This window comes from Macaca thibetana, chromosome 5, assembly GCF_024542745.1.
Source record: "Macaca thibetana thibetana isolate TM-01 chromosome 5, ASM2454274v1, whole genome shotgun sequence".
NCBI classification, from domain to species: domain Eukaryota; kingdom Metazoa; phylum Chordata; class Mammalia; order Primates; family Cercopithecidae; genus Macaca; species Macaca thibetana.
This window is the reverse complement of record NC_065582.1, coordinates 183,392,411-183,418,611: the sequence shown is the minus strand read 5'-3', so window position 1 is coordinate 183,418,611 and position 26,201 is coordinate 183,392,411. Positions and strand designations below refer to the sequence as shown.

Here is a 26,201-nt window from a genome sequence, read left to right as displayed (position 1 = left end):
CATTGCATTCCAGCCTAGACGACAGAGTGAGACTCTGTCTCGAATAAAAAAAAAGAAAATGCCACTCTTCTCACACCAGGTTACAGAGGGATTATCAGGCTTCTCTCCTGGTCTAAGGATGTCCGGCTACACGCATTCATGTGACTAATACTTTTTCTTACTAAATTAACTAGATTAGGTGGCACTAAATATTTGAAGTAAAAAGAGTTTTAGTTTTTCTTATGCAGCTTATATTGGACTGATTGCTTTTACAGCCTCAATGTGTTTTAGTGAACTGTAACTTTTGTTTCTGCTTGAGGTTCTAGTACCACAACCTGACCCATGGGCACCCTTTCGTCTCCTCCTCTGACCTTTGGGCACTGCTCAAGAGTCTTTGGAAGCATCTTTTCCATTGAGAGGAGAGATGTTTGGGGCCTACCTGAATGTTCTCTGCTTAAGACACACAGACTCAGTTATTCTCCAAGGAACCTCCGTGCCTCATAGAAGCCAGTATTGAGTTCCCTATCTGGGTGCTTTTCTGTTTTTTTCAACAGTTACCAGTTTTTTGGGTTTTTTTTTTTTTTGGTTTTTTTTGGAGATGGGGTTTTTGCCATGTTGGCCAGGCTGGTCTCGAACTCCCGGCCTTAAGTGATCCACACGCCTCGGCCTCCCAAAGTGCTGGAATTACAGTCATAAGCCGCCATGTCTGGCCTACAGTGACCAGTTTTAAAGTACTCTAGCAATGGGGCTGGAAAAGGATAGATTTTTAAATTACGGCTGGATGCGGTGGCTCACACCTGTAATCACAGCACTTTGGGAGTCCAAGGTGGCTAGATCACTTGAACCCAGGAGGTCGAGACCAGCCTGAACAACATAGTGAGACCCCGTGTCTACAAAAAAATGTTTGTTTGTTTGTTTGTTTGTTTTTGAGATGGAGTTTCACTCTTGTTGCCCAGGCTAGAGTGCAATGGCATGCTCTCGGCTCACCATAACCTCTGCCTCCCGGGTTCAAGCTATTCTCCTGCCTCAGCCTCCCGAGTAGCTGGGATTACAGGCATGTACCATCATGCCCAGCTAATTTTGTATTTTTAGTAGAGACGGGGTTTCTCCATGTTGGTCAGGCTGGTCTTGAACACCCAACTCAGGTGATCTGCCCACCTCGGCCTCCCAAAGTGTTGGGATTACAGGCATGAGCCACTGTGCCCGGCCAATAACTTGTTTTTTAATCTGTTATCACTGTGACATTAACCCAGAATAGCTGTACTAGTATCAACACTAAACTCCTGGGTAAGCAATGACATGGGTGGTTGCATGGGTAATTATTCACTTTTTTTTTTTTTTTTTTTTTTTTTTCGGAGTCTGTTTTGGATTCAGTCATGGTAAGCTCCGCCTCCCGGGTTCACGCCATTCTCCGGTCTCAGCCTCCCGAGTAGCTGGGACTAATACTATTTTTTTTTTTTTTTTTGTTAGATAGGGTCTCTTGCTCGGCCTCCCAAAGTGCTGGGATGTCTCCCAGGCTTTTTTTTTTTTTTTTTGAGATAGGGTCTTGCTCTGTCTCCCAGGCTGGAATGCAGTGGCACAATCATGGCTCACTGTAACTTCAACCTCCTGGATTCAAATGATCCTCCCACTTCAGCCTCCTGAGTAGCTGGGACCACAGGCATGAGCCACCAGACCTGGCTAGTTTTGTATTTTTTGTAGAGACAGGGTCTTACTATGTTGGTCTCAAACTGCCGGGCTCAAGCAATGCTCCCTGCTCAGCCTTGTGCTGGGATTACAAGTGTGAGCCGCTGCAGCTGGCCCTGGGAGAACATTTTACTGAAGTCTTCAGGCAGATTGTTTCATCAAGCAGCACTTGCATCTTTTTTCCACTTGATTCTGGTCACAGAAATGCTGTTCTATGTGTTCTCCCTTCCTTTTAATTTTGAAGGTGCCGGTGCAGGTAACTGAAAGCTCGGGCTTGGTGTGAGCTTAGTAAGCAGCCAGTGCAAGCCATGATCTGTGGCAGGAAGGAGGAGGGAATGTGTGGGAAACCTGGTGGGACGTCCACAGCAGGCCCAAGGATGCATGTGGCTGCCCCGGCCCCTGAGTGACGGCAGGCAGGACCGTGGGTCCAAAGTTGATGTCTGAGTGGACCCAGCCTGGCGTGTGACCTTGGACTCAGGCTCTGAGGCTGCTCTCTCCGCTGCTTACTGCCTGGGAACCCTCGCCTTACTGTGAGCCTGGCCCAGTGACCACACACTCATAGACTGTCAAACACCTATCCCTGTCCACCACTCCCGGTCTGTGGGCCTCTTTTCCTTCTTCCTCTGCTCGTTCCTCTCTGCCGACTCCCTATTCTGTGCTGAGGCTGGTGCTGTGGTTGATGGGGACACTCTTTCCTGAGCCCTTGCTGGGTGCTGGCCCAGCACCCAGTGCACCTGAGGAGGTGGGCGTGGCCATCTTCATTTCCCCGCAAAGAAACTGAAACCCAGAGAGGCCCAAGATTTGTCCGCTGCCAGGGAGCTACCAGGGTGGCAGAGGCAGAACTTCGCATCCTGTGTGTCTTACTCCCAAGCGGGAGCCTTATCTGTGGACTGCTGCTGCCTCCCTGATTCCACATTCCCAAAGAGCCCGGAGGCACTGCCGCCCTCTTCTACACTCCCAGCCTGAGGTGCCCAGCCATCTCCGTGCCGTGGCCCCTGGCGCTGTGGCTGGGGACGGAGGGCCGGTGTGGACCGCCTCTGTTCTCTCTTTGCTCATTGTCTGGTTGACTGAGATGGGACTTTTGGTATTTTTTGGTGCCCACTTTTTTCACCTCCTATTTCCATACAACGTATTACCAAATTTGTAAAGAAACTTTTATTTTTTTTATTTCAGAACAATTTTTAAATTTACAGAAAAGCCATAAAGGTAGTACAGAGTATTCCACGCCCCCCCTACCCCGGGCTGCCTACCCTGGTTCCCTCCACTGTGAACAGCTTACGTTGCTACTGGGTGCACTGGGTCTCTAGGGCTACCACAACAAAGTACCACAAACTGGGTGGCGTCAAATGCAGGAAGGTACCCCCCAAGACCACGCTGGGAGGAAGGGAGAGGACGTGAGGTGGAAGTTCCCCAGCAGGCCCAACCTCCAAAGCCCCGCCAGGAGTGAATGGGCTTAGACCTGGTTTCGGGGGTGATTCAAAGGCAGGGACCGGGTCTACCTTCAGACCTCATGCTGTGGCCTGGGCCGGGGCGGGACCAGGCAGGGAAGCCGGTGCAGACCCACTCACTGTGGCAGGTTCCCTGTCTGAGCAGATGGCCAAGCTGATGCTGCAGCATGCGGAGACACAGCTCCGGGAGGACAGGTCCAGGAAGCAGCTGGTGGAGCAGGTGATAGAGGGGCAGAAGAACGTCAAGGCCGCCCAGACGAAGCTCACGAAGGGCCGACGGCAGACAGGTAGTCAGGAGCCAAGTGTCACTGGCCCGGCCCCGTTCTTCCCCACTCAGGTGCTGGGCTACCACCCTTTCCTGAGCCAGCTACTATAGCTGTCAAGGGTCACGGGGCCCCTTAAGGGAGGTACTCCCAAGTGGCCGCACTGAGGCCAGGGGCCTGGCTGGGGAACCCTGGGGGAGGTGCCTCCCTGTCCAGCGCCTGCCCTGACACCCACCGGCCACCTCAGCTCCTGGCTTGGCCCCCAAGTTCAGGAGGTGATTGAGGAGAGTCGGGGGCTGCTGCGGCGCAGGGCGCAGGCGGCCCAGGAGGAGCAGCGGCGCCGTTGTGAACTCATCTCCCAGCTGCGCGCACTCGAGACGCAGCCCACGCGCAAGGGCAAGCTCGTGGACCTGACCCAGGTGAGGACACAGTCCTGGACAGGCCCATGCCTCAGGGAGCCTCCGTGCTGGCACTGCCATGGGAGGCAGTTTCCACGGTTCCCACCAGCGCCACAGGTGGGTCTTGCACCACCTGAAACCTGGCCTGCCACCCTCTGTGACTTAGCACCCATGTGGCACGGGCCTGGGTCTGGTCCTAAGAGTTCACAATCCCGCAGGTGAGGCAGACACTGAGCCAGTCCTCTGTAACCCCTGGGGGTGGCCAAGGTGGGCTTCACGGAGGAGACCACTTAGGAGCTGCCTGTTGAGGGAGGGCCAGGGTGGAAAGGGCAGTGTAGGGAGAGGGCAGGTGTTCAAAGGCTGGATGGAGGCTGGATGGAGCAGGAGGTTGAGGAGGGTCTGCTGGAAGCCCGTGTGAGAAGGCATGATGAGGGGCCAGGCCTCAGAGGAGCACGGGGAGGGGCCAGGCCTCAGAGGAGCACGGGGAGGGGCCAGGCCTCAGAGGAGCACGGGGAGGGGCCAGGCCTCAGAGGAGCACGGGGAGCCAGCTGCAGGGCCTGGCCCAGCCCCAAGGCCATGGAGAGTGCAAACGGCTGTCTGCCCCAGGCCCCGAAGCCTGGCTGGGGAGATAGTCATGAGCTCCATTTGGGACTTGCCACAGTGGAGGGGCCTCAGTCCAGCTGAGACGTGCAGACCCACACAAGGTATAGCGTTGCAGAGCAGAGCCCAGGCTGGAGAGGCTGGGGGCATGTTTCATAAGCAGTGTTGAAGCAGAGGGAAGGTGGGCAAGGGGTGGGCCCATGGAGCAGGGGAGGGATCCTGGTGGGAAGCATCAGGGCCCAGCTTGGGGCCTCCCCTACCACCCCATAGACCCCTGGCTATGGCCTGGAAGGAGAGATGTCCATAGTGGAGCTGCGGGAGCGGCTGGCCCTGCTCAAAGAGAATCAGCGGCGCAAGGAAGAAGAAAAGCGGGATCAAATCATTCAGGGCAAGCGCACCAAGAGCCAGGAACTGCAGAACACGGTGGAGCAGATCTCGCTGTGCCGTGCAGCCATGGGGAGATCTGCAGCCTTGAGGTTGGTACTGGGCTTGGGGAGGGTGCCTCTGGGTGGACAGGGAGCAGTAAGCCTGCCTTGTACCCTCCTGGGTGGGTCTCCTTGAAACAACCCGCCACCCTCCTGCCCAGGAAGTTCCTTGCCATAACTCCCCTCACCCCTATTATTGTATTAGGTGACTTCCAGGCACATGGGAATGGTGCAAAATTCTGCTTCCATGGCTTAGATGCCATGACCTAGATGCGGTCATTTTTGCACCCAGCTCATGGGTCCAACCTTTCACCATATGTGCTTCACGTAGCCAGCTAGCTATTTATGTCTGCAGAAGCATTTGGAAGTAGCTGCAGGAATCAGGCACTTTACTCTTAAACACTTCAGCATACATCTAAAAAAAAGATCGTCCTACATAAAACCACAGCACCCTGACACCAATAGAAAATTGAAAAAAATTCCCAACATCATCTAAATATCTCATTTTTTTTTTCACATTTCTCCAGGTGTCCAAAGACTGTTGGCCAACTGTGTTTTTTTGTTTTTTGTTTGAGATGGAGTCTTGCTCTGTCACCAGGCTGGAATGCAGTGGCACAATCTCAGCTCACTGCACCCTCTGCCTCCCAGGTTCAAGCCTCAGCCTCCCAAGTAGCTGGGACTACAGGAGTGTGCCACCATGCCTGGCTTTTTGTGTTTTAGTAGAGATGGGATTTCACCATGTTGGCCAAGATGGTCTCAAACTCCTGACCTCGTGATCCGCCTGCCTTGGCCTCCCAAAGTGCTGGAATTACAGGCGTGAGCCCAGCCTGGCTAACATTTTTTAAAGACTGCTGCTTTAATTTTTTTTTTTCTTTTTAAACCAGGATCTAGTTGAGGGTGGCAGATAGCTCGTGTGCATACACACACATACAGATGCCTTTTTACTTGTTGGGGGGACAGTCTGGTGATGTTTTTTAGCCCCTTGTGGCTATCCCCTGGCAACCAGGTCAGACATGGGCAGGCATGTCCCCTGGCCCTGGGGTCAGGCTGGTCTCTGGACCCTGGCCTAGTTCCCAGGGAGGCCCAGCTGTTGTAGCAGAGCCTTGTTTGGAGCCTGGCATACAGGGCTCCAGAGAAAGTTTCTGAGTGGGACTGGGTGGGGTGGATGACAGGGAAGACAGAAGGAAGGACTAATCATTGCTGATGGAAGAGAACCCTTCACTATTGGTCCTTGGAGGGGCTGCTGCTCTGGTTGCAATTCAGAGGAGGCACAGGGCAACCGCTGCTGGTGCTGTTCAGGGCTGGCTGGCTGCCCACCAGATCCCCAAGGTGGCAAACACCTGGACAGCTCTCACTTCCAGCTGCTGGCCACGGCCTGGCAGAGCTCAGATGCAGCCTGGTTGGTGTCAGGGTGCCTCCAAAGGTCTACTTCCTGCTAAAAAAGTTAGAGCAGGGCTCAGGAATGCACTCAGGCCCCAGGCCATAAATTCACCAGGGGCGACCTGGACAGTGAGACAAGAGTGGTGGAGACAGGGGAACAGCACATGCAAATACCCCAAAGCTGTGAGGTCTCCGGACGCCAAAGCCAGCAGGGAACGATATATACCATCAGAAGGATCAAGGGCCATGTCTGCAGATACCTGTGGAGATGCACACCATAGCACCACAGCGTTAGCAGGGAGTACCTCCAGGCAAGAGACAAAAGAGTGTGAGGTCAAAGGGGGCTTTCACATTTGTACCCCAGTTATGCATATACTTAGTACACCTGTAATACCTTTTTTAAAAAATGTTAAGTTTTTAAAAAGCTGCCAGGCGCCGTGGCTCACGCCTGTAATCCCAGCATTTTGGGAAGCTGAGGTGGGAGGATTGCTTGAGCCTGGGAGGTCAAGGCTGCAGTGAGCCACGATCGTGCCACTGCACTCCAGCCTGGGCGACAGTGAGACCCTGCCTCAAACAAACAAACAAACAACAACAAAAATTTTTAAAAAGAAAAAAAGAGCAAAAGGGTAGAAGTGCTGGAGACCCCCCACCCCCAGCCCCTGCGCGGTGGTCCTGTCTGGGAGCGCACCGCGGCCCCTGGGCTTCGCTGTGTGTCCTAAATTATTCCGGTGAACCTCTCCGGCCGCGTAGCTCCTTGTCCCCGCGTCGCTTGGACACAGGTGGCATCATGGGTCTGGCCTGGGCCTCCCGGCGGCCTGTTTCTGAGGCCGCCGCGTCGCCTACCAGGTGGGAGGAGAAGAAGGCCCTTGCGGCGGCCCCGGAGGCCCCCTCGCAGGACGAGCGCGTGCAGCAGCTGCGGCGCAGGATCTCGGAGAGGGCGGCCGAGCGCAGCAGGCAGGCGGCCTTGCTGCACGTGTCGGCGCCGCGGGCCGCGGGCCCCAAGCCCCGCGTGAGTCCGGGTTGGTGGGAGGAGCCCGGGCGACTGAAAGCCGGGGCCGGGTGGGGATGGCGGGCGCGGCGCGCAGGGGACCGGCGTCGAGGAGGGGGGGGATGGCGGGGAGATCCGCTCCGGGCCGCAGCCATGAGCTACTCAGAGGCGGGCGCGGGAGGCGGTGGGGGGCGTCCCTGCCCGCGCCGACGCGTTCTCCGACCTGCAGGCGCAGCTAGAGGCGCAGCACTGGCTGGAGCTGGAGCGGAGCCGCGAGCGCAGGCTGCAGGCGCTGCAGCAGGGAGGCTCCGGACCGGGGCCCGCGCGCCGCCTGGAGGCCGCCTGAGCCGGGCAGAGCGCGCCCCAGCCGCTTGCGGGCCACCCCCACCCCCACCGCCCCAATAAAGCGTGCGGCCCGCGGTGCGCGCCTCCTCTTCCTTGGCCGGGACCCCCTTGGCCCCGCTGCACCTGCCCCCGCACCCCTCTCCCTCCCTAGCCCCCATCTGCCCAGAAAAGGATTGCCAGATAAAAAGGCAGGACGCCCAGTTACTGCGTGGGGGCAAACTTATGCTAAAAATGTATCCTCTCCTTATCGGGAATTCAACTTAACTGGGCATCCTGCAATTTTATAAGCGAAATCTGGCCACCCCGGCCCAGGTCCTAGCACTTCCCTAGCACAAGGCATTCCTGGTGCCCACCTCTTGGAACTCCCAGAACTCCTTCGGATGTGGAAATCTGGAACCCCCACCCTTTGCCGGCATCCAGGTGGCTTCACCTAGGGAACCCCCAAGACTGAGTGGCGACTGTCAGTGTGCGTTTGGCTAGGGAAGTGGCCAGGATTCTTGAGTGCCAACGTTGCACTGGCCCTTCACGCACCTCCACCATCCTCACTACCGTCCAGGGACCTAGGAACTGGCCTGCCCCTGTTCTGCTCATGAGGCCACAGGTGCTCAGAGAGGCAATGTGACCTGCCTAGAGGGCCAGAACCCAGAGCTGGGCCTGGGTGACTTTAGAGCACCCCCTCCTCCCCTTTCTCTAGCATCAGAAGCAGCCCAGATCCAACAAGATCAGGTCCACTGGAGACAGGACTTCACCCAGGGCAGGGACCAAGATGGATTGGTTCTGCAGTGTCCTGGGACCCGGTGGGTTAGAGAGGGTTCCACCCTGAGGACAGGCTTGCTGAGTGAATGCCTGCTGGTGAAAGTCAGCCTCAAGAAGAAAGTACATTAAGCCATCTTCTTCCCAGGAAAGAGAGAAGAGGGTCAAGTCCGTGGGGTGGTGAGCAGTAAGGGGTTGGGGAGTGGAAACTAACAGATTTAAGATAGATGTCCAGGGGAGATATGTTTCCACCCCCAACTCCCAATATTCTCCTTGGGCCTGCAGAGGAGATGGCACCTCAGATGAGGAGGCTGAGTCCCAGGGTACACTCAGCCCAGGAAGGCAGGCATCTTGGCAGTGACAAGAACAGACTAAAGGACCAGAGCCCTACTCCAATATTCTGAGTTTGTGAGAACCCCAGGATTTTACCACCCAGGTGGGTAAGGAGAAGAATGTCCACCTCTGTAGAATTGCAGCTGGGAGCAGATTAAATTTTATTTAAAGAAATAAACATTGGCTGGGCAAGGGGGCTCAAACCTGTAATCCCAGCACTTTGGGAGGCTGAGGCAGATGGATCACCTGAGGTCAGGAGTTTAAGACCAGCCTGGCCAACATGGCAAAACCCCGTTGCTACTAAAAATACAAAAATTAGCTGGGCGTAGTGGCGGGTGCTTGTAATCCCAGCTACTCGGGAAACTGATGCAAGAGAATCGAATTGCTTGAACCTAGGAGACGGAGGTTGCAGTGAGCTGAGAATGCACCACTGCACTCCAGCCTGGTGACAAGAGCAAAATGCCATCTCAAAAAAAAAGAAAGAAACATTGCTCACATTCTGTGTTGTGTGATCCAAACACATTTAATTTGATATTGACGGAATACATCGATGATGCCTGGCCCAGAGAGCCCCTCTGAGCTCTGGGGGTTTCAAAGGGGGATTTATTAGCTCTCATAATGCCAATCTAAAGGTGGCAGACTTCACGATGTGCCAGATCCAGTATGGTAGCAGTTCCAGCCTGAGGGACAAAGAACAGTTGCCCCAGCCTCACTGGCCTGAATTGAACATGCTTGTGCTGAGCCAGTTCCTGCCGTGGGGGAAGGTCTGCAAGGGTGCCTGAAGCACTGTGGCAAGGCGGGGAATTACCCTTCACCTAGGAGGTTGGCCTCAGGAGCGGAGGGGGGATGTGGCAGCTAACAAACTGAGGGTACTATTGCCAACACTGTTGGTTGGCAGGTAACAAGTCCCCTCCTGGACTGAGCAGCCGCTTAGAGCTAGCTTGAGAGCACCTGGGGCCTCTCCTCATACAAACCTAGGTGGGAGCAGGCCTGGGACCACTCCCTAAAGTTGTGGCCTGGGAGTAGGCATCGTGTGATAGATGGCAAAAAGTCTGTGTATCTCGGCCCCTTGCCGTGTGACTTTACACCTCCCACCAAGAGGCGGAGTCTGTTTCCCCCAGCCCTTGCATCTGGTCCGGCCTAGTGACTTTCTTTGGCTAATAGGGTGCAGCAGAAGTAACCACGTGTCAGTTCTGAGTCTGGGCCTCAGGTGGCCTTTGAGTTCCCAGGGAACCTTGCCCAGGCCCCATGTGAGCATGACTAGGGTGGCCTGCTGGGATCAGACACCATGTGGAGGAGAGCCCGTTATCTCAGAGGCCATCCTAGAGCAGCAGAGCACAAAATGAGAGCAGACGGACAAGAACCTCCCCCAGCCCCACTGTCTTGTAGATTCATGAGCAACAATAAATGTCTATCGTTCAAAGTATCAAGCTTTGGGGTGGTCTGTTCCAGAGAAATAGCTAAGGGGCACACCCTTAAGGGCCCAGGGCCTTCACAGTGGGGGCCCCTGCCTCCCCTCCCTGCATAGGCTCTTTACAGAAAATCAAGCTACTCCCCCAAAGGGGGCCAGCCAGAGTGAGATATGACCCAGCTAGTGCTGACAATCCCTCTCTGAACCTTTCCTGGCTGGACTGCCTGGGGAGTGGACACTTTGCCTGAGTACAGGCTAGTCAGAAGGTCCTATGCATAGCATCTGAGACCCACTTGGGCAGGGGCTTTCTTTGGAAATAGTGAAGAAAGCAGATTCAGTATCTGGTGTGAGGCCCCGGAACCTGCATTCAGCTGGTTTCCACATGTGGGACTACGGGAGCACCAAGGTGCCAGTCTTTTCGCCAAGCTGCAGGTGTTCAGGGCCCAAGGGAAGCGCTATTTGTGAAGGAACAAGTTCAGTGCAAGTGAGGCTTGGAGAAGACTTAAAGGCAGCTTTTGTTTGTTTTTGTTTTTGAGGCAGGGTCTCGCTTTGTCACCCAGGCTGGAGTGCAGTGACGTGATGATAGCTCATACAGTTTTAAACTCCCGGGCTCAAGTGATCCTCCTGCCTCATCCTCCCTACTAGCTGGGACTACATGCACTTACCACCAAACCCAGCTAATTTTTTATTTTTAGTAGAGATGCGGTCTCACTATGTCGCCCAGGCTGAAGGCAGCCTTTGAGCATGAAACTGGTATTTGTAGAGACTTTCAACATCACATGTTCAATGTATTACAGTTACAAACAGAAAACCCTAACTTTTCCTTAGGCTGTAAAATACAAATTACTAATATTACACTTTTTTTTTTTTTTTTTTTTTGAGACGGAGTCTTGCTCTGTTGCCCAGGCTGGAGTGCAGTGGCCGGATCTCAGTTCACTGCAAGCTCCGCCTCCCGGGCTTACGCCATTCTCCTGCCTCAGCCTCCCGAGTAGCTGGGACTACAGGCCCCCGCCACCTCACCCGGCTAGTTTTTTTTGTATTTTTTAGTAGAGACAGGGTTTCACCGTGTTAGCCAGGATGGTCTCGATCTCCTGACCTCGTGATCCGCCCATCTCGGCCTCCCAAAGTGCTGGGATTACAGGCTTGAGCCACCATGCCCGGCCATATTACTCTTTCTAAATCTGATTTTTTTTTTTTTTTTTTTTTGAGAGAGAGAAAGAGGGTCTAATTCTGTCACTCAGGCTGACATGCAATCACAGCTCACTGCAGCCATGACCTCCTGGGCTCAAGCAATCCTCCTGCCTCAGCCTCCTGAGTAGCTGGGACCACAGGGACATGCCACCACACCCGGATAATTTTTTTTTTTTTTTTTTTTTTGGTGGAGACGGGGTTTTACCATGTTACCCAGGCTCATCTATAAACTCCTCAGCTCAAGCAATCCTCCCACCTCACCCTCCGAAAGTGTTAAGATTACAGGCGAGGCCGGGTGTGGTGGCTCACGCCTGTAATCCCAGCACTTTGGGAGGCTGAGGCAAGAGAATGGCATGAACCTGGGAGGCGGAGCTTGCAGTGAGCCGACATCATGCCACTGCACTCCAGCCTGGGTGACAGACTCCATCTCAAAAAAAAAAAAAAAAAAAAGATTACAGGTGAGAGCCACCATGCCCAGCCTAAATCTGATCATTTTTAACCACCATTTTGATTAATCATGTACGGCTCCATTTATGAACTGAAATTCTCTTAAACATTTTCAACTGCATTTATACATGTAGAATCTAATTTTATTCTTTAGCATTTCAGTTGTCTGCCTTATCAAGTATTAATATTTAAATAATTCTCATAGGTATATTAAATGTCTACATTTCTCTTAAACTTTTTAGTTCTCTTTGTTCCAATTATAATCACAAACTTTGGAATACCTTTCAACTTACAATCACTATCAAAAATCGAATACCTAGGGCAGGGTGTGATGGTTCATGCCTGTAATCCCAACACTTCAGGAGGTCGAGGCAAGCAGATAGCCTGAGCCTGGGACTTCAAGACAAGACTGGGCAACATGGCAAAAGCCAGTGTCCACAAAAAAAAAAAAAAAAAAAAAAAAAATTAGCCAGGCATGGTGGCACACACCTGTGGTCCCAGCTATTTGGGAGGCCAAGGTGGGTTGATCATCTAAACCTGGGGAGGCCAAGGCTGCAGTGAGGCATGATCGCCAGCCTGGGTGACAGAGTGACACCTCGTCTCAAAACACACACACACACAAATACTTAGATATTTTACATGAGAATTAGATTTATCTATCAGATACTCTACCATGCCAGATTTCCTTACAATTACAGAAAATAGCAAACACATATTGTTTGTAAACACAACGCAAAAACGTTAATGCTCTGGTTTCTATCTGCCTTGTCATTCCATTATTTGACTCCATTTTCGAGGTTAGAAACTTACTGTACGGTGGCCGGGCGAAGTGGCTCACACCTGTAATCCCAGTACTTTGGGAGGCCAAGGAGGGTGGATCTCCTGAGGTCAGGAGTTCGAGACTGGCCTGGCCAACATGATGGAACCCCGTCTCTACTAAAAATACAAAGAAAATTAACCGGGTGTGGTGGCAGGCGCCTCTAATCCCAGCTACTCGGGAGGCTGAGGCAGGAGAATCACGAGAATCCAGGTTGGAGGTTGGAGATTGCAGTGAGCCGAGATCACGCCACTGCACTCCAGCCAGCGCGACAAGAGCGAAACTCCATCTCAAAACAAACAGAAACTCAGTGTAAGAAAACAATGCGGGCCGGGCGCGGTGGCTCAAGCCTGTAATCCCAGCACTTTGGGAGGCCGAGACGGGCGGATCACGAGGTCAGGAGATCGAGACCATCCTGGCTAACACGGTGAAACCCCGTCTCTACTAAAAAAATACAAAAAACTAGCCGGGCGAAGTGGCGGGCGCCTGTAGTCCCAGCTACTCGGGAGGCTGAGGCAGGAGAATGGCGTGAACCCGGGAGGCGGAGCTTGCAGTGAGCTGAGATCCGGCCACTGCACTCCAGCCTGGGCGACAGAGCGAGACTCCGTCTCTCAAAAAAAAAAAAAAAAAGAAAAAGAAAAAAAGAAAACAATGCAACCCAAGGCATTTGGGGTGACCTTCACATTGCCTGAGGGTGCCGAGGGACCAGAGATGCTGGCCATGGACTAAGGTCTGGGTATTCTCAGGCAGCAGGGACAAGGTGGGCTTTTTTCCTGGTTGCTAAACCAACGTCAAAGTCCAGCTCAGGGACTGGAGCTCAAGAAACCCACCACCCATTCTCCAGTCCGACCGGGGACCTGCATGCACCTGTGCCGTGCTGCCCTGAGTCTTCCAATCCTCCACACTCTTCACCTGTTAGGTACACGTCTGCACCCCAGCCTGCAAAAGTTCCAGGTTCCTCTCAGGGGCAGGGACCCGCACGCCGGCCCAGGGCTTGGCACGCGGGGGCGCTGAAACAGGGCCAGGCCTGGTTTCCAGCCGATCGTCATAGTCCCCAGGCCCAGCAACCTTCCTCACAAAGGCATCGTTAAGAGGCGGGGAAACAAGAGCCAGGAGAGGGGCGCGGAACGGCGGGCGGGACGAACTACCAGCTCCGCGTCCCGGCCAGCTGCGTCGAGCCAGGGGCACGGCAGCTGGTGTGCGGTTCGAAAACTAGGAATGGGAAGGTTCGGGGCCCGCTCGGCTCCGGAGGCAGTCGGCGGGCAGTCCCTGGCGGCGTTGGGACAGTCAGTCGCAGCCGGGTACAGGAGCCCGGTCAGCCCTCAGACCGCGACTCCCGGAAGGCCTTGCGGGCGGGGCCGCGCCCGCGCCGTCTCTTGCCGGAAGGTGCGAATTAGGGCGCTCGATTGTGGGCGGGGGCGGAAAGAGGCGCGCTTTAAAGTGGTAACAGATGGTTTTCTTATCCAATAGGATTTAAAAATTTGTCCTTACCCGGCCAACCGCGGAAGTAGGGTAGGCGGGCGGCCAATGGGCACACGACGGGGGGCGGAGCCGAGGCCCCCGAAGCGGAAGTGGGTTGCTGTTGAGGCGGCGGCATCTTTCTCGAGGGGCTCTCCTGGGCGGCTGGAGAAGCAGCTTCTTCTCTCGAGTGCGACGGCGGCGGCGCCTGCGGACCTAACTAGCTCCAGGTTAGGCTGGGCTTTGCGGGGAAGCAGCGGCAAATCAGGGCCTGTGCAGATGCGAGGTTTAGGCGGCTTCGCGGCCTACAGAGGCCTCGGCCCGCGCGGCTCCACCCGGCCGAGACTCCGCAGCCCGGGACCTCGAGCCAGCTCTGGCCGCTCGCACCGCCTTCCGCGCGGGCGCACCTAACCCGGCTTGGCGCGGGCGACAGAAGTTAAGAGGCCTGCGTCTGGGTCTCGGCTCACCCTGGCGGGCCGCGGCCATGGGGCTTAGTCCATAGCTTAGGAAGGGAAACTGAGGCTCTGGGAAGGGCAGGAACGCCCCCAAGGTCACTCGGAGAGTCGGGCAGGGTGTGCTGTTAGGGGGGAGACCTGGGCAGGGTTTTTGTTCCCCGCTGACGACGTCTCCTTTGTGTGTTCGTGCCGCCGCCCCGCCATCGTGGGGCCTGCGAGTTTGCCCGGGTGCCCGGGTGCCCGGGCCGCGTGGCGGGGCCTTTTGTAGGTCGGGAGGATCTGAGTACGGGTGCGGGACTGACAGTGTGGGGCGCCGAGGTCGCAGTCTAAAACTTGGTAGGGCCTCGACTTCCGGACGCGCTTCCGGGCCCCGGCTGATGGTTGGTGGAACGTGTGACTGTGAGGCTTGCGGCCCAGCCCTGCACCGCTCGGGCCCTTCACCCTCTGGCGCGCCTGTAGGCTGGCGTATGAAGATTCTCAAGACCCGAAAAAGAGTTGCTAGTAAACACCGCTTTTCCGCCTTTGATCCATCGAGGAAACAGGGAAAAGGATAGAGCTTGGGCAAGCAGTTTTGGTAGGGATTTCAGCTTTTGTCTTTCACTTGTCGGTTCCCATAGACGTTCACAGTCTTAATAACCTTCGTTCTGTTTCTGCACGAAGTTCTTGAGCCAGACGTTGGGTCTCAGCTCTGGAATCTGACTTACAGTGTCCAAGTGGCTGGGGAGACTGAGGTCCAGAAAAGTGAGGTAGTCTGCCCAAGGTCACAAAGCCGGCTCTTTGGCAGCAGATGAGATTAAGTCTTAACTGCAGGATTAGGCTTTTGAATTCGGTGACCTCAGGAGTTTTGGGACCGCTGACAGTAAAAGAGACATTGAAGGGAATGTTTTGTTGTTTTCTTGGTGTTTTACTTGTTAATGGACAAGGATACATTAGGTTCAGTTTTACTGTGAGTTTGAGATGAAATAGGGACATTTGAGTAGCAAGCTGTGTTGCTGGCTTTTGTATTGCCTGAATTTGAGCTTCCAAAAATCTTACTTTAATACATCGTTTATTGATCTTAAATTACTACCTTTGTAAGGAGCTTTTGTAAACATTGTTTTTCTAATCTTCATGAAATCTTAATGCCATACGTAAACTATTTTTATAGAATGTATACACATCTGTGCTTTGTACATAAAATGAGTAAGATATTTCACTCTCCTCAAGATCGAAGTAGCATATTTTTGAGGTGTCCTGTATGCCAAACTTACAGCAGTCAACAGTCGTGGTGCTGGCCCTCCTGTAGCTGGGTGAGGATGGAGGGAATAAGAGATACCTCATTTTATTGTGCTTTGCACATATTGCCTTTTTTGCAAGGTGAAGGTTTATAGCAAGTATTCGTCGAGCAAGTCTGTAAGTGCCAGCCATTTTTCCAACAGCATGTGCTCACTTCGTGTCTCTTGTGTCAAGTTTTGGTAATTCACAATATTTCAAACTTTTTTTTTTTTTTGAGATGGAATCTCAGTCACCCAGGATGGAGTGCAATGGCATGTTCTCGGCCTCACTGTAACCTCTGCTGCCTGGGCTCAAGTGATTCTCCTGCCCCAGCCTCCGGAGTAGCTGGGATTACAGGCACATACTACCACACCCAGCTAATTTTTGTATTTTTAGTGGAGACGGGATTTCACCATGTTGGCCAGGCTGATCTCGAACTCCTGACATCAAGTGATCTGCCTGCCTTGGCCTTCCAAAGTGTTGGGATTACAGGCATGAACCACCATGCCCAGCCCCAAACCTTTTCATTATTGCATCTGTTACGGTGAGCTGTGGTCAGTGTTTTGGGTTACCATGAATAGCACTAATATAAGATGGTGAACTTAACTGGTAAAAGTTGGGTGTCTAGTAACAGTTCCACTGACTGGCAGTTCCCAGTCTCTCTTCTCAGGCCTCTCTATTCCTTGAGACACAATATTGAAATTAGGCCAGTCAGTGACCCTACAGTGTCCAGACAAAAGGAGCAGTCAGTTGAATCTCTCTTACTTTAAATCAAGTTAAGAAATGATTAACCTTAGTGAGAAAGGCATATCAAAAGTTGAGATAGGCCAAAAGCTAGGCCTCTTGTGCTGAACGACAGTTGGCCGAGTTGTGAATGCAAAGGAAGAGTTCTTGAAATTAAAATGCTACCCCAGTGAACGCATGAATGATTAGCCAAACAGCCTTATTGCTGATAGGGAGAAAGTTTTAGTGGTCTGGATAGATCAAACCATCCGTGACATTCCCTTAAGCGAAAGCCTAATCCAGATTTAAGGCCCTAACTCTCTTCAGTTCTGTGAAGAGTGAGAAAGGTGAAGAAGCTGCAGAAGAAAAGTTTGAAACTGGCAGAGGTTGGTTCATGAGGTTTAAGGAAGGAAGCCGCCTCTGTAATGTGAAAGTGTAAGGTTGAGGCAGTAAGCATTGATGTAGAAGCTGCAGCAAGTTATGCAGAATATATAGCTAAAATAATTGATGAAGGTGGCCACACTGAACAACAGACTTTCAATGTAAATGAAACAGCCTTATATGGAAAAAAAAATACTATCTAGGACTTTCATAGCCAGAGAAAGATCAATGCCTGGCTTCAAAGGACAGGCTGATTCTCTTGTTAGGGGCTAATGTGACCCGTGACTAAATTGTAACCAGTGCTCATTTACCATTCTGAAAATCCTAGGGCCCTTAAGAATTATGCAGAAATCTACTGTGTGCTGATCGGTGAAACAAGAAAGCCTGTGTAGTAGCATATCTGTTTACAGTATGTTTTACTGAATATTTTAAGCCCACTATTGAGATCTACAGCTCAGAAAAAAAAAGATTTCTTTCAAAATATTACTGCTCACTGAGAATGTGCTTAGTCACCAAAGAGGTCTCATGGAGATGAATGAGATTAATGTTAACATCTGTTCTGCAGCCCATGGATCAAGGAGTAATTTCAACTCTCAAATCTTACTTAAGAAATGCATTTTGGGGCTGAGCACATTGGCTCATGCCTGTACTCGCAGCGCTTTGGGAGGCCAAAGCAGGTGGATCCCTTGAGCTCAGGAGTTAGAGACCAGCCTGGGCAGCATAGTGAGACCACCCCCTCCACTGCCAATCTCTTAAAAAAAAAAAAAAAAAGGGCGGGACCAGGGGAAAGAAATGCGTTTTGTAAGGCTATAGCTACATAGATTGTGATTCCTCTGATGGGTCTCAACAATGTAAATTAAAAACCTCCTGAAAGGATACACTATTCTAGATACCATTAAGAATATTTGTCAGGCTGGGCGTGGTGGCTCAAGCCTGTAATCCCAGCACTTTGGGAGGCCGAGACGGGCGGATCACGAGGTCAGGAGATCGAGACCATCCTGGCTAACATGGTGAAACCCCGTCTCCACTAAAAAATACAAAAAACTAGCCGGGCGAGGTGGCGGGCGCCTGTAGTCCCAGCTACTCGGGAGGCTGAGGCAGGAGAATGGCGTAAACCCGGGAGGCGGAACTTGCAGTGAGCTGAGATCCAGCCACTGCACTCGAGCCTGGGCAACAGAGCGAGACTCCGTCTCAAAAAAAAAAAAAAAAACAGAATATTTGTCGCCAGGCGCGGTGGATCACAGGGTCAGGAGATCAAGACCATCCTGGCTAACATGGTGAAACCCCATCTCTACTAAAAATACAAAAAATTAGCCGGACGTGGCAGTGGGAACCTGTAGTCTCAGCTATGCGGGAGACTGAGGCAGGAGAATGGTGTGAACCCAGAAAGAGGAGCTTGCAGTGAGCCGAGATCGCACCATTGCACTCTAGCCTGGGCAACAGAGCAAGACTTCATCTCAAAAAAGAAAAAAAAAAATATATATATATATATATATTTGTGATTCATGGGAGGTCAAAATATCGACATCAGTAGGTCATGGTGGCTCACGCCTGTAATCCCAGCACTTTGGGAGGCTGGGGTGGGCAGATCACCTGAGATTAGGAGCTCGAGACCAGCCTGCCCAACATGGTGAAACCCCATCTCTACCAAGAAAATAGAAAAATTAGCCAGGTATGGTGGCACGCTCCTGTAGTCCCAGCTACTTGGGAGCCTGAGGTAGGAGAATCGCTTGGGCCCAGGAGGTAGAGGCTGCAGTGAGCTGAGATTGCGCCTCTGCACTACAGCCTGGGTGAGAGTGGGATTCTGTCTTTAAAAAAAAAAGAAAAAGGACCAGGCGCGTTGTCTCACGCCTGTAATCCCAGCACTTTGGGAGGCCGAGGCGGGTGGATCACAAGGTCAGGAGATCGAGACCATCCTGGCTAACACGGTGAAACTCCATCTCTACTAAAAATACAAAAAATTAGCTGGGCGTCATGGCGGGAGCCTGTAGTCCCCGCTACTCGAGAGGCTGAGGCAGGAGAATGGAGAATGGTGTGAATCCAGGAGGCGGAGCTTGCAGTGAGCCGAGATCCCGCCACTGCATTCCAGTCTTGGGAACAGAGAGACTGTGTCTCAAAAAAAAAAAAAAAAAATTTGATTAACACAACAAGAACTTGATTCTGACCCTCATGGATGACTTTGAGGGGTTCTAGACTTCAGTGGAAAAAGTAACTAAATGTGGTGGAAATAGCGAGAGAACTAGAATTAGAAGTAGAGCCTGAAGTCTGGGCCTGGTGGCTCATGCCTGTAATCCCAGCACTTTGGGAGGCCGAGGCAGACTTGAGATCACTTGAGGTCAGGAGTTCCAGACCAGCGTGGCCAACATGGTGAAACCTTGTCTCTACTAAAAATACAAAAATTAGCTGGGTGTGGTGGTAGGATTATTACTGCGTAGTAATCCCAGCTACTCCAGAGGCTGAGGCAGGCGAATTGCTTGGACCCAGGAAGCAGAGGTTGCAGTGAGCCAAGATCGGGCCACTGCACTCCAGCATGGACAACAGAGTGAGACTGTCTCAAAAAAATAAAAGAGCTGGGCAAGGCGGTAGGAGAATCGCTTGAACCCGGGAGGCGGAGGTTGCAGCGAGCCTAAATCATGCCATTGCTACTCCATCCAGCCTGGTTGACAGAACGAGACTCCGTCTCAAAAAAAAAAAGAAAAAGAAAGCAGAAGCTGAAGTTGTGATTGAATTGCTGTTATTTTATAATAAAACTTGAGCAGATGGAGAGTTGCTTCCTGTGGACAGGCAGAGAAAGTGGTCTCTTGAGGTGGAATTTACTGCTGAAGGTGCAGTGAACATTGCTGAAATTATAACAAAGGATTTAGAATATTTTATAAACTTAGTTAATAAAGCAGTGGCAGGGTTTGAGAGAATCGACTCCAATTTTGAAAGAAGTTCCACTGTGGGTGAAATACTGTCACACAGCATTGCATGCTACAGAGAAATCTTTCATGAAAGGAAGAGACAACTGATGCAGCAAACTTCATTTTAAGAAATTGTCGCAATTGACCCAGTATGGTGGCTCACACCTATAATCCCAGCACTTTAGGAGGCCGAGGCAGGCGGATCACCTGAGGTTGGGAGTTCCAGACCAGCCTGGCTAACATGGAAAAACCCCGTCTCGACTAAAAATACAAAAAAATTAGCCGGGCTTGGTGGCGCATGCCTGTAATCCTAGCTACTCGGGAGGCTGAGGCAGGAGAATTGCTTGAACTAGGGAGGCAGAGGTTGCAGTGAGCCAGAATTGCACCATTGCACTCCAGCCTGGGCAGCAAGAGCAAAACTCCATCTCAAAAAACAAGAAAAAGAAATTGTCACAGCTGCCCCAACTTTTGTCAGCCCCCGCCCTGAGCTGCCCCAACCTTCATCAGCCACCGCCCTGATCCGTCAGCAGCCATCATCAGGGCAAGACCCTTCACCAGCAAAAAGATTACGACTTTATGAAGACTCAAATGATCATTAGCATTATTTATTTATTTATTTATTTATTATTTTTTTTTTTTTTTTTTTGAGACGGAGTCTTGCTCTGTCGCCCAGGCTGGGGTGCAGTGGCCGCATCTCAGCTCACTGCAAGCTCCACCTCCCGGGTTTACGCCATTCTCCTGCCTCAGCCTCCTGAGTAGCTGGGACTACAGGCGCCCACCACCTCACCCGGCTAGTTTTTTGTATTTTTTAGTAGAGATGGGGTTTCACCGTATTAGCCAGGATGGTCTCGATCTCCTGACCTTGTGATCCACCCGTCTCGGCCTCCCAAAGTGCTGGGATTACAGGCTTGAGCCACCGCGCCCGGCCTTTTATTTATTTTTTAAGAGAATCTCTCCCTGTTGACCCAGTTGGAGTGCATTGGTGCAATCATAAGTCGACTCAGCCTCCCAAGTAGCTGGGACTACAGGCGCATGCCACCACACCTGGCTAATTTATTTTTTGAGACGGAGACTCGCTCTGTCGCCCAGGCTGGAGTGCAGTGGCGGGATCTCAGCTCACTGCAAGCTCCGCCTCCCGGGTTCACACCATTCTCCTGCCTCAGCCTCCCGAGTAGCTGGGACTACAGACACCTGCCACCACGCCCGGCTAGTTTTTTGTGTTTTTAGTAGAGACGGGGTTTCACCATGTTAGCCAGGATGGTCTCGATCTCCTGACCTCGTGAGCCACCTCGCGCGGCCCACACCTGTCTAATTTTTAACAAATTTTTGTAGACTGAGTCTTGCCATATTGCCCAGGCTGGTCTCAGACTCCTGATTCGTGATTAATATCTACGGTTGAGTGATTCCCTACTTCTCACTATCTTACAGAACCACCCTATAAAGTAGTTGTTGTAGTTAGCCCCATTTTACTCTTCCTGAGGCACGGGGAGATCAGGGCCACTTGCCCAAGGTCACACAGTTAGTAAGCAGAGCTTGCAACTTAACCCCTGACTCCTACCTTTGTTCTTTTGTTAGGCTTTGTTATGTCTTGTGCTTTTTTTGTGTGGTGGGAAAGCACATGGCCAATGTTTCTAGAAACTTCAAATAGTAAAAACAAAACTTAATAGTATCTTTATTTTTGCTTTCATCCCAGAGGAGTCTGATAAATACCCTCAAGAAACGTTATTGATTCTCAGTGACTGTATTGTATTCCTCAGAGTTATTGTTCCTAAGTTTTCTCCTCTCACCAGCTAGGGGAAGTTGTCCTAGGGCCTAGGCATTTGCCTATCTGCCGCACCTCACCTCTTTCTTTAGCCAAACTACTGCTAAATTCTGCTGCTAAATATGGCAGCATTCTGTGTTACCTGCACTAAAATTTGCTTCCTTTCTAAGTACCTTCTTGCTGTCTTCCAGTGTTGGTTCTGGCCTCCTCTTGCAAGTTGAAAAGTTGAAAATGCCTCAGGTAGAAATGTTCTCTCCTATTCTCCCATCACGATCATCTGTGGTTTTTTTTGTTTGGTTTGGTTTTTGTTTTTGAGACAGAGTCTCACTCTGTCACCCAGGCTGGAGTGCAGTGGCACGATCTCAGCACTGCAACCTCCACCTCGCAGGTTCAAGCAATTCTCCTGCCTCAGCCTCCCAAGTAGCTGGGATTACAGGCACGCGCCACCACGCGTGGCTAATTTTATGTATGTTTAGTAGAGGCGGGGTTTCACCATGTTGGCCAGCCTGGTCTTGAACTCCTGACCTTATGATCCACCCGCCTCGGCCTCCCAAAGTGCTAGAATCACAGGTGTGAGCCACCACATCCGGCCCTTTTTTTTTTTTTTTTTAAGAGAAGGTTGTCTTCCTATGTTTCCCAGGGAGGAGTGCAGTGGCCATTTGCAGGTGCAATTATATAGCACAGTACAGCCTAAAACTTGTTTTTTTTTTTTTTTTTTTAAAGACAGAATCTTGCTCTGTCACCCAGGCTGGAGTGGTGCAGTGGCACACAGTCTCAACTCACTTCAACCTCCACCTCCTGGGTTCAAGTGATTTGCCTGTCTCAGCCTCCCGAGTAGCTGCGATTACAAGTGGGCACCACCACACCTGGCTCATTTTTGTATTTTTAGTAGAGACAGGGTTTCACTATGTTGGCCCGCCTGGTCTTGAACTCCTGACTTCAGGTGATATGCCCGCCTCAGCCTCCCAAAGTGCTGGGATTATAAGCATGAGCCACTGTGCCCAGCCTACAGCCTCAAACTTCTAAGCTAAAGTGATCCTCTTGTCTCAGTCTCCCAAGTAGCTGGGAATACAGGTGCTGATATGGTTTGGCTGTGTCCCCACCCAAATCTCATATTGAATTCCCACATGTGGGAGGGACCTAGTGGGAGGCAATTGAATCTTAGGGGCAGGTCTTTCCCATCCTGTTCTCATGATGGTGAGTAAATCTCAAAGAGATCTGATGTTCTAGGCCTGGATGCGGTGGCTCATGCCTGTAATCCCAGCACTTTGGGAGGCCAAGGCGGGCGGATCACGAGGTTAGGAGTTTAAGACGAGCGAAACCCTGTGTCTACTAAAAATACAAAAATTAGCTGGACATGGTGGTGCATGCCTGTAGTCCCAGCTATTTGGGAGGCTGAGGCAGGAGAATCGCTTGAACCCAGGAGGTGGAGGTTACAGTGAGCAAGATCGCGCCACTGCACTCCAGCTTGGACAACAGAGTGAGACTTCGTCTCAAAAAAAAGAAAAAGAGATCTGATGCTTTTATAAGGGGGAGTTTCCCTACACAAGCTCTCTTTGCCTGCTGCCATCCATGTAAGACATGACTTGCTCCTCCATGCCTTCCGCCATGATTGTGAGGCCTCCCCGGCCATTTGGAACTGGCTTTTGTAGACCTCTTGCTTTTGTAAATCACCCAGTCTCAGGTATGTCTTTATTAGCATTGTGAAAACAGACTAGTATAGTAAGTTGGTACCAGTAGAGTGTGATGCTGCTGAAAAGATACCCGAAAATGTGGAAACAGCTTTGGAACTGGGTAACAGGCAGGGGTTGGAAGAGTTTGGAGGGCTCAGAAGAAGACAGGAAAACGTGGGACAGTTTGGAACTCCCTGGAAACTTGTTGAATGGCTTTGACCAAAATGTTGGTAAGGATATGGACAATGAAATCCAGTCTGAGCTGGTCTCAGATGGAGATGAGGAACTTGTTGGGAACTGGAGCAAGGGTGACTCTTGTTATGTTTCAGCAAAGAGACTAGCAGCATTTTGCCGCTGCCCTAGAGATTTGTGGAACTTTGAACTTGAGAGAGATGATTTAGGATATCTGGTAGAGTAAATTTCTAAGCAGCAAAGCATTCAAGAGATGACTACTGTTAAAGGCAATCAGGTTTTTTTTTGTTTTTTTTTTTTGTTTGAGACGGAGTCTCGCTCTGTCGCCCAGGCTGGAGTGCAGTGGCGTGATCTCGGCTCACTGCAAGCTCCGCCTCCCGGGTTCCCACCATTCTCCTGCCTCAGCCTCCCGAGTAGCCAGGACTACAGGCGCCGCCACCTCACCTGGCTAGTTTTTTGTATTTTTTAGTAGAGACGGGGTTTCACCGTGTTAGCCAGGATGGTCTCGATCTCTTGACCTCGTGATCCGCCCGTCTCGGCCTCCCAAAGTGCTGGGATTACAGGCTTGAGCCACCGCGCCCGGCTGGCAATCAGTTTTATAAGGGAAGCAGAGCATAAAAGTTTGGAAAATTTGCAGCCTGACAATGTGCTAGAAAATAAAATTCCATTTTCTGAGGAGAAATTAAAGCCAGCTGCAGAGATTTGCACGAGTAACAAGGAGCCAAGCGTTAATCCCCAAGACAGTGGGGGAAAGTGTCGCCAGGGCATGTCAGAGGTCTTCATGGCAGCCCCTCCCATCATGGGCCCAGATGCCCAGGAGGAAAATATGGTTTCCTGGGCTGGGCCTAGGGTTCCTCTGCTGTGTGCAGCCTAGTGACCTGGTGCCCTGCATTCCAGCTGCCCCAGCTGTGGCTGAAAGGGGCCAACATAGAGTAGAACTCAGGCCGTGGCTTCAGAGGGTACAGGCCCCAAACCTTGGCAGCTTCCACATGGTGTTGAGCCTGCGAGTACACCGAAGTCAAGAATCAGGGTTTGGGAACCTCCACCTAGATTTCAGAGGATGCATGGAAACACCTGGATGCCCAGGCAGAAGTTTGCTGCAGGGGCAGGGCACTCATGGAGAACCTCTGCTAGGGCAGTGCAGCAGGGAAATGTGAGGTCAGAGCCCCCAAGCAGAGTCCCTACTGGAGCACCACCTGGTTGAACGGTGGGAAGAGAACCACTGTCCTCCAGACCCCAGAATGATAGAGCCTCTGACAGCTTGCACTGTGCACCTGGAAAAGCTGCAGACACTCAACACCACCCCATGAAACAGCTGGGAGGGAGGCTGTACCCTGCAAAGCCACAGGGGTGGAGCTGCCCAAGACCTTGGGCACTCACCTCTTGGATCAGCATGACTGGTTGTGAGACATGGAGTCAAAGGAGATCATTTTGGAGCTTTGAGATTTGGACTGCTCTGCTGGATTTCGGACTTGCATGGGGCCTGTAGCCCCTTTGTTTTGGCCAATTTCTCCCATTTGGAATTACCCAATGCCTGCACCCCCATTGTATCAAAGAAGTAACTAAATTGCTTTTGATTTACAGGCTCATAGGTGGAAGGGACTTGCCTTGTCTCAGATGAGACTTTGGACTTTTGAGTTAATACTGAAATGAGTTAAGACCTTGGGACTGTGGAAAGGCATGACTGGTTTTGAAATGTGAGGACATAAGATTTGGGAGGGGCCAGGGGTGGAATGGTATGGTTTGGCTGTGTCCCCACCCAGATCTCATCTTGAATTTCCACATGTGGGAGGGACCTGGTGGGAGATAATTGAATCATGGGGGCAGATCTTTCCCATGTTCTGATGATGGTGAATAAGTCTCACAAGATCTGATAGTTTTGTAAGGGGAAGTTTCCCTGCACAAGCTCTCTTTGCTTGCCGCCATCCATGTAAGATGTGACTTGCTCCTCCTTGCCTTCCATCTTGATTGTGAGGCTTCTCCAGCCATGTGGAACTGTTAAGTTCATTAAACCTCTTTTGTAAGTTGACCAGTCTCAAGTGTGTCTTTATCAGCATTGTGAAAACGGACTAATACAAGTGCACACTGCTGCACTGGCTCCAGTCCCGCTTTTAAGGCTCCATTTGTTTCTTAATTGTGACTGTTTTTACTTGCAATGTAAAGGCTTCATTTTCCCCATCTCTGAAATTATTTTTTTTCTTTTTCAAAAACGCTCTGCCATGTATTCAAGGTATCTGCCATCTCTTTCAAGCATGTGATCAGCTTGATAACTTTTGCTGGGGGTCAGTGTTCGGAATGACAGGCTGGAGTGCAGTAGCACAGTCATAACTCACTTTAGCCTCGACCTCCCTGGGCACAAGCGATCCTCCCATCTTAGCCTCCTGAGTAACTGGGACTACAGGCGTGTGCCACCACAGCCTGCTAGGTTTTTTTTTTTTTTTTTTTTTTTTTTTTGGTATTAATATTTTATGGAGAAAGAGTTTCACTGTGGTGACCAGGCTGGTCCAGAACTCCTGGGCTCAAGCAGTCCTGCCTCAGCCTCCCAAAGTGCTGGGATTACAGGCATGAGCCTCTTTCCTGGCCCTAGAGTTTGCTAATTTCATTCTTTTTGTTTGTTTGTTTTGAGGCAGAGTCTCACTCTGTCACCCAGGCTGGAGTGCAATGGTGCAATCTCGGCTCACTGCAACCTCTGCCTCCCGAGTTCAAGGGGTTCTCCTGACTCAGCCTCCTGAGTACCGGGGATTACAGATGCCCGTCACCATGCCTGGCTAATTTTTGTTTTTTTAGTAGAGTTGGGGTTTCACCATGTTTGCCAGGTTGGTCTCAAACTTCCAACCTCAGGTGATCTGCCCACCTCGGCCTCCCAAAGTGCTGGGATTACAGGCGTGAACCCAGACCTTGATAATTTCAGTGGGGAAAAAAAAAATCTTATTTAC

At 51.5% G+C, this 26,201-nt stretch overlaps 2 protein-coding genes across 3 annotated transcripts in view; both read left to right on the top strand.

Moving 5' to 3' along the window:
* CFAP99 (cilia and flagella associated protein 99) overlaps window positions 1–7,513 on the top strand; it is a 44,925-nt gene extending 37,412 nt beyond the window's left edge. Inside the window, exons 12-16 of the mRNA XM_050789974.1 lie at window positions 3,259–3,400; window positions 3,644–3,795; window positions 4,645–4,850; window positions 7,026–7,188; window positions 7,397–7,513. Coding sequence (XP_050645931.1) covers window positions 3,259–3,400; window positions 3,644–3,795; window positions 4,645–4,850; window positions 7,026–7,188; window positions 7,397–7,513 — 780 coding nt within the window. The remainder of the gene's footprint in view (window positions 1–3,258; window positions 3,401–3,643; window positions 3,796–4,644; window positions 4,851–7,025; window positions 7,189–7,396) is intronic.
* Window positions 7,514–13,127: 5,614 nt separating this feature from the next.
* RNF4 (ring finger protein 4) overlaps window positions 13,128–26,201 on the top strand; it is a 48,195-nt gene continuing 35,121 nt past the window's right edge. Inside the window, exon 1 of one of the 2 annotated variants that reach the window (XM_050792326.1) lies at window positions 13,128–13,850. The gene's annotated coding sequence lies outside the window, so the exon portion shown is untranslated. Of the gene's footprint in view, window positions 13,851–14,026; window positions 14,153–26,201 lie in introns of those variants that run through there. The other variant, XM_050792325.1, reaches the window with a different exon arrangement.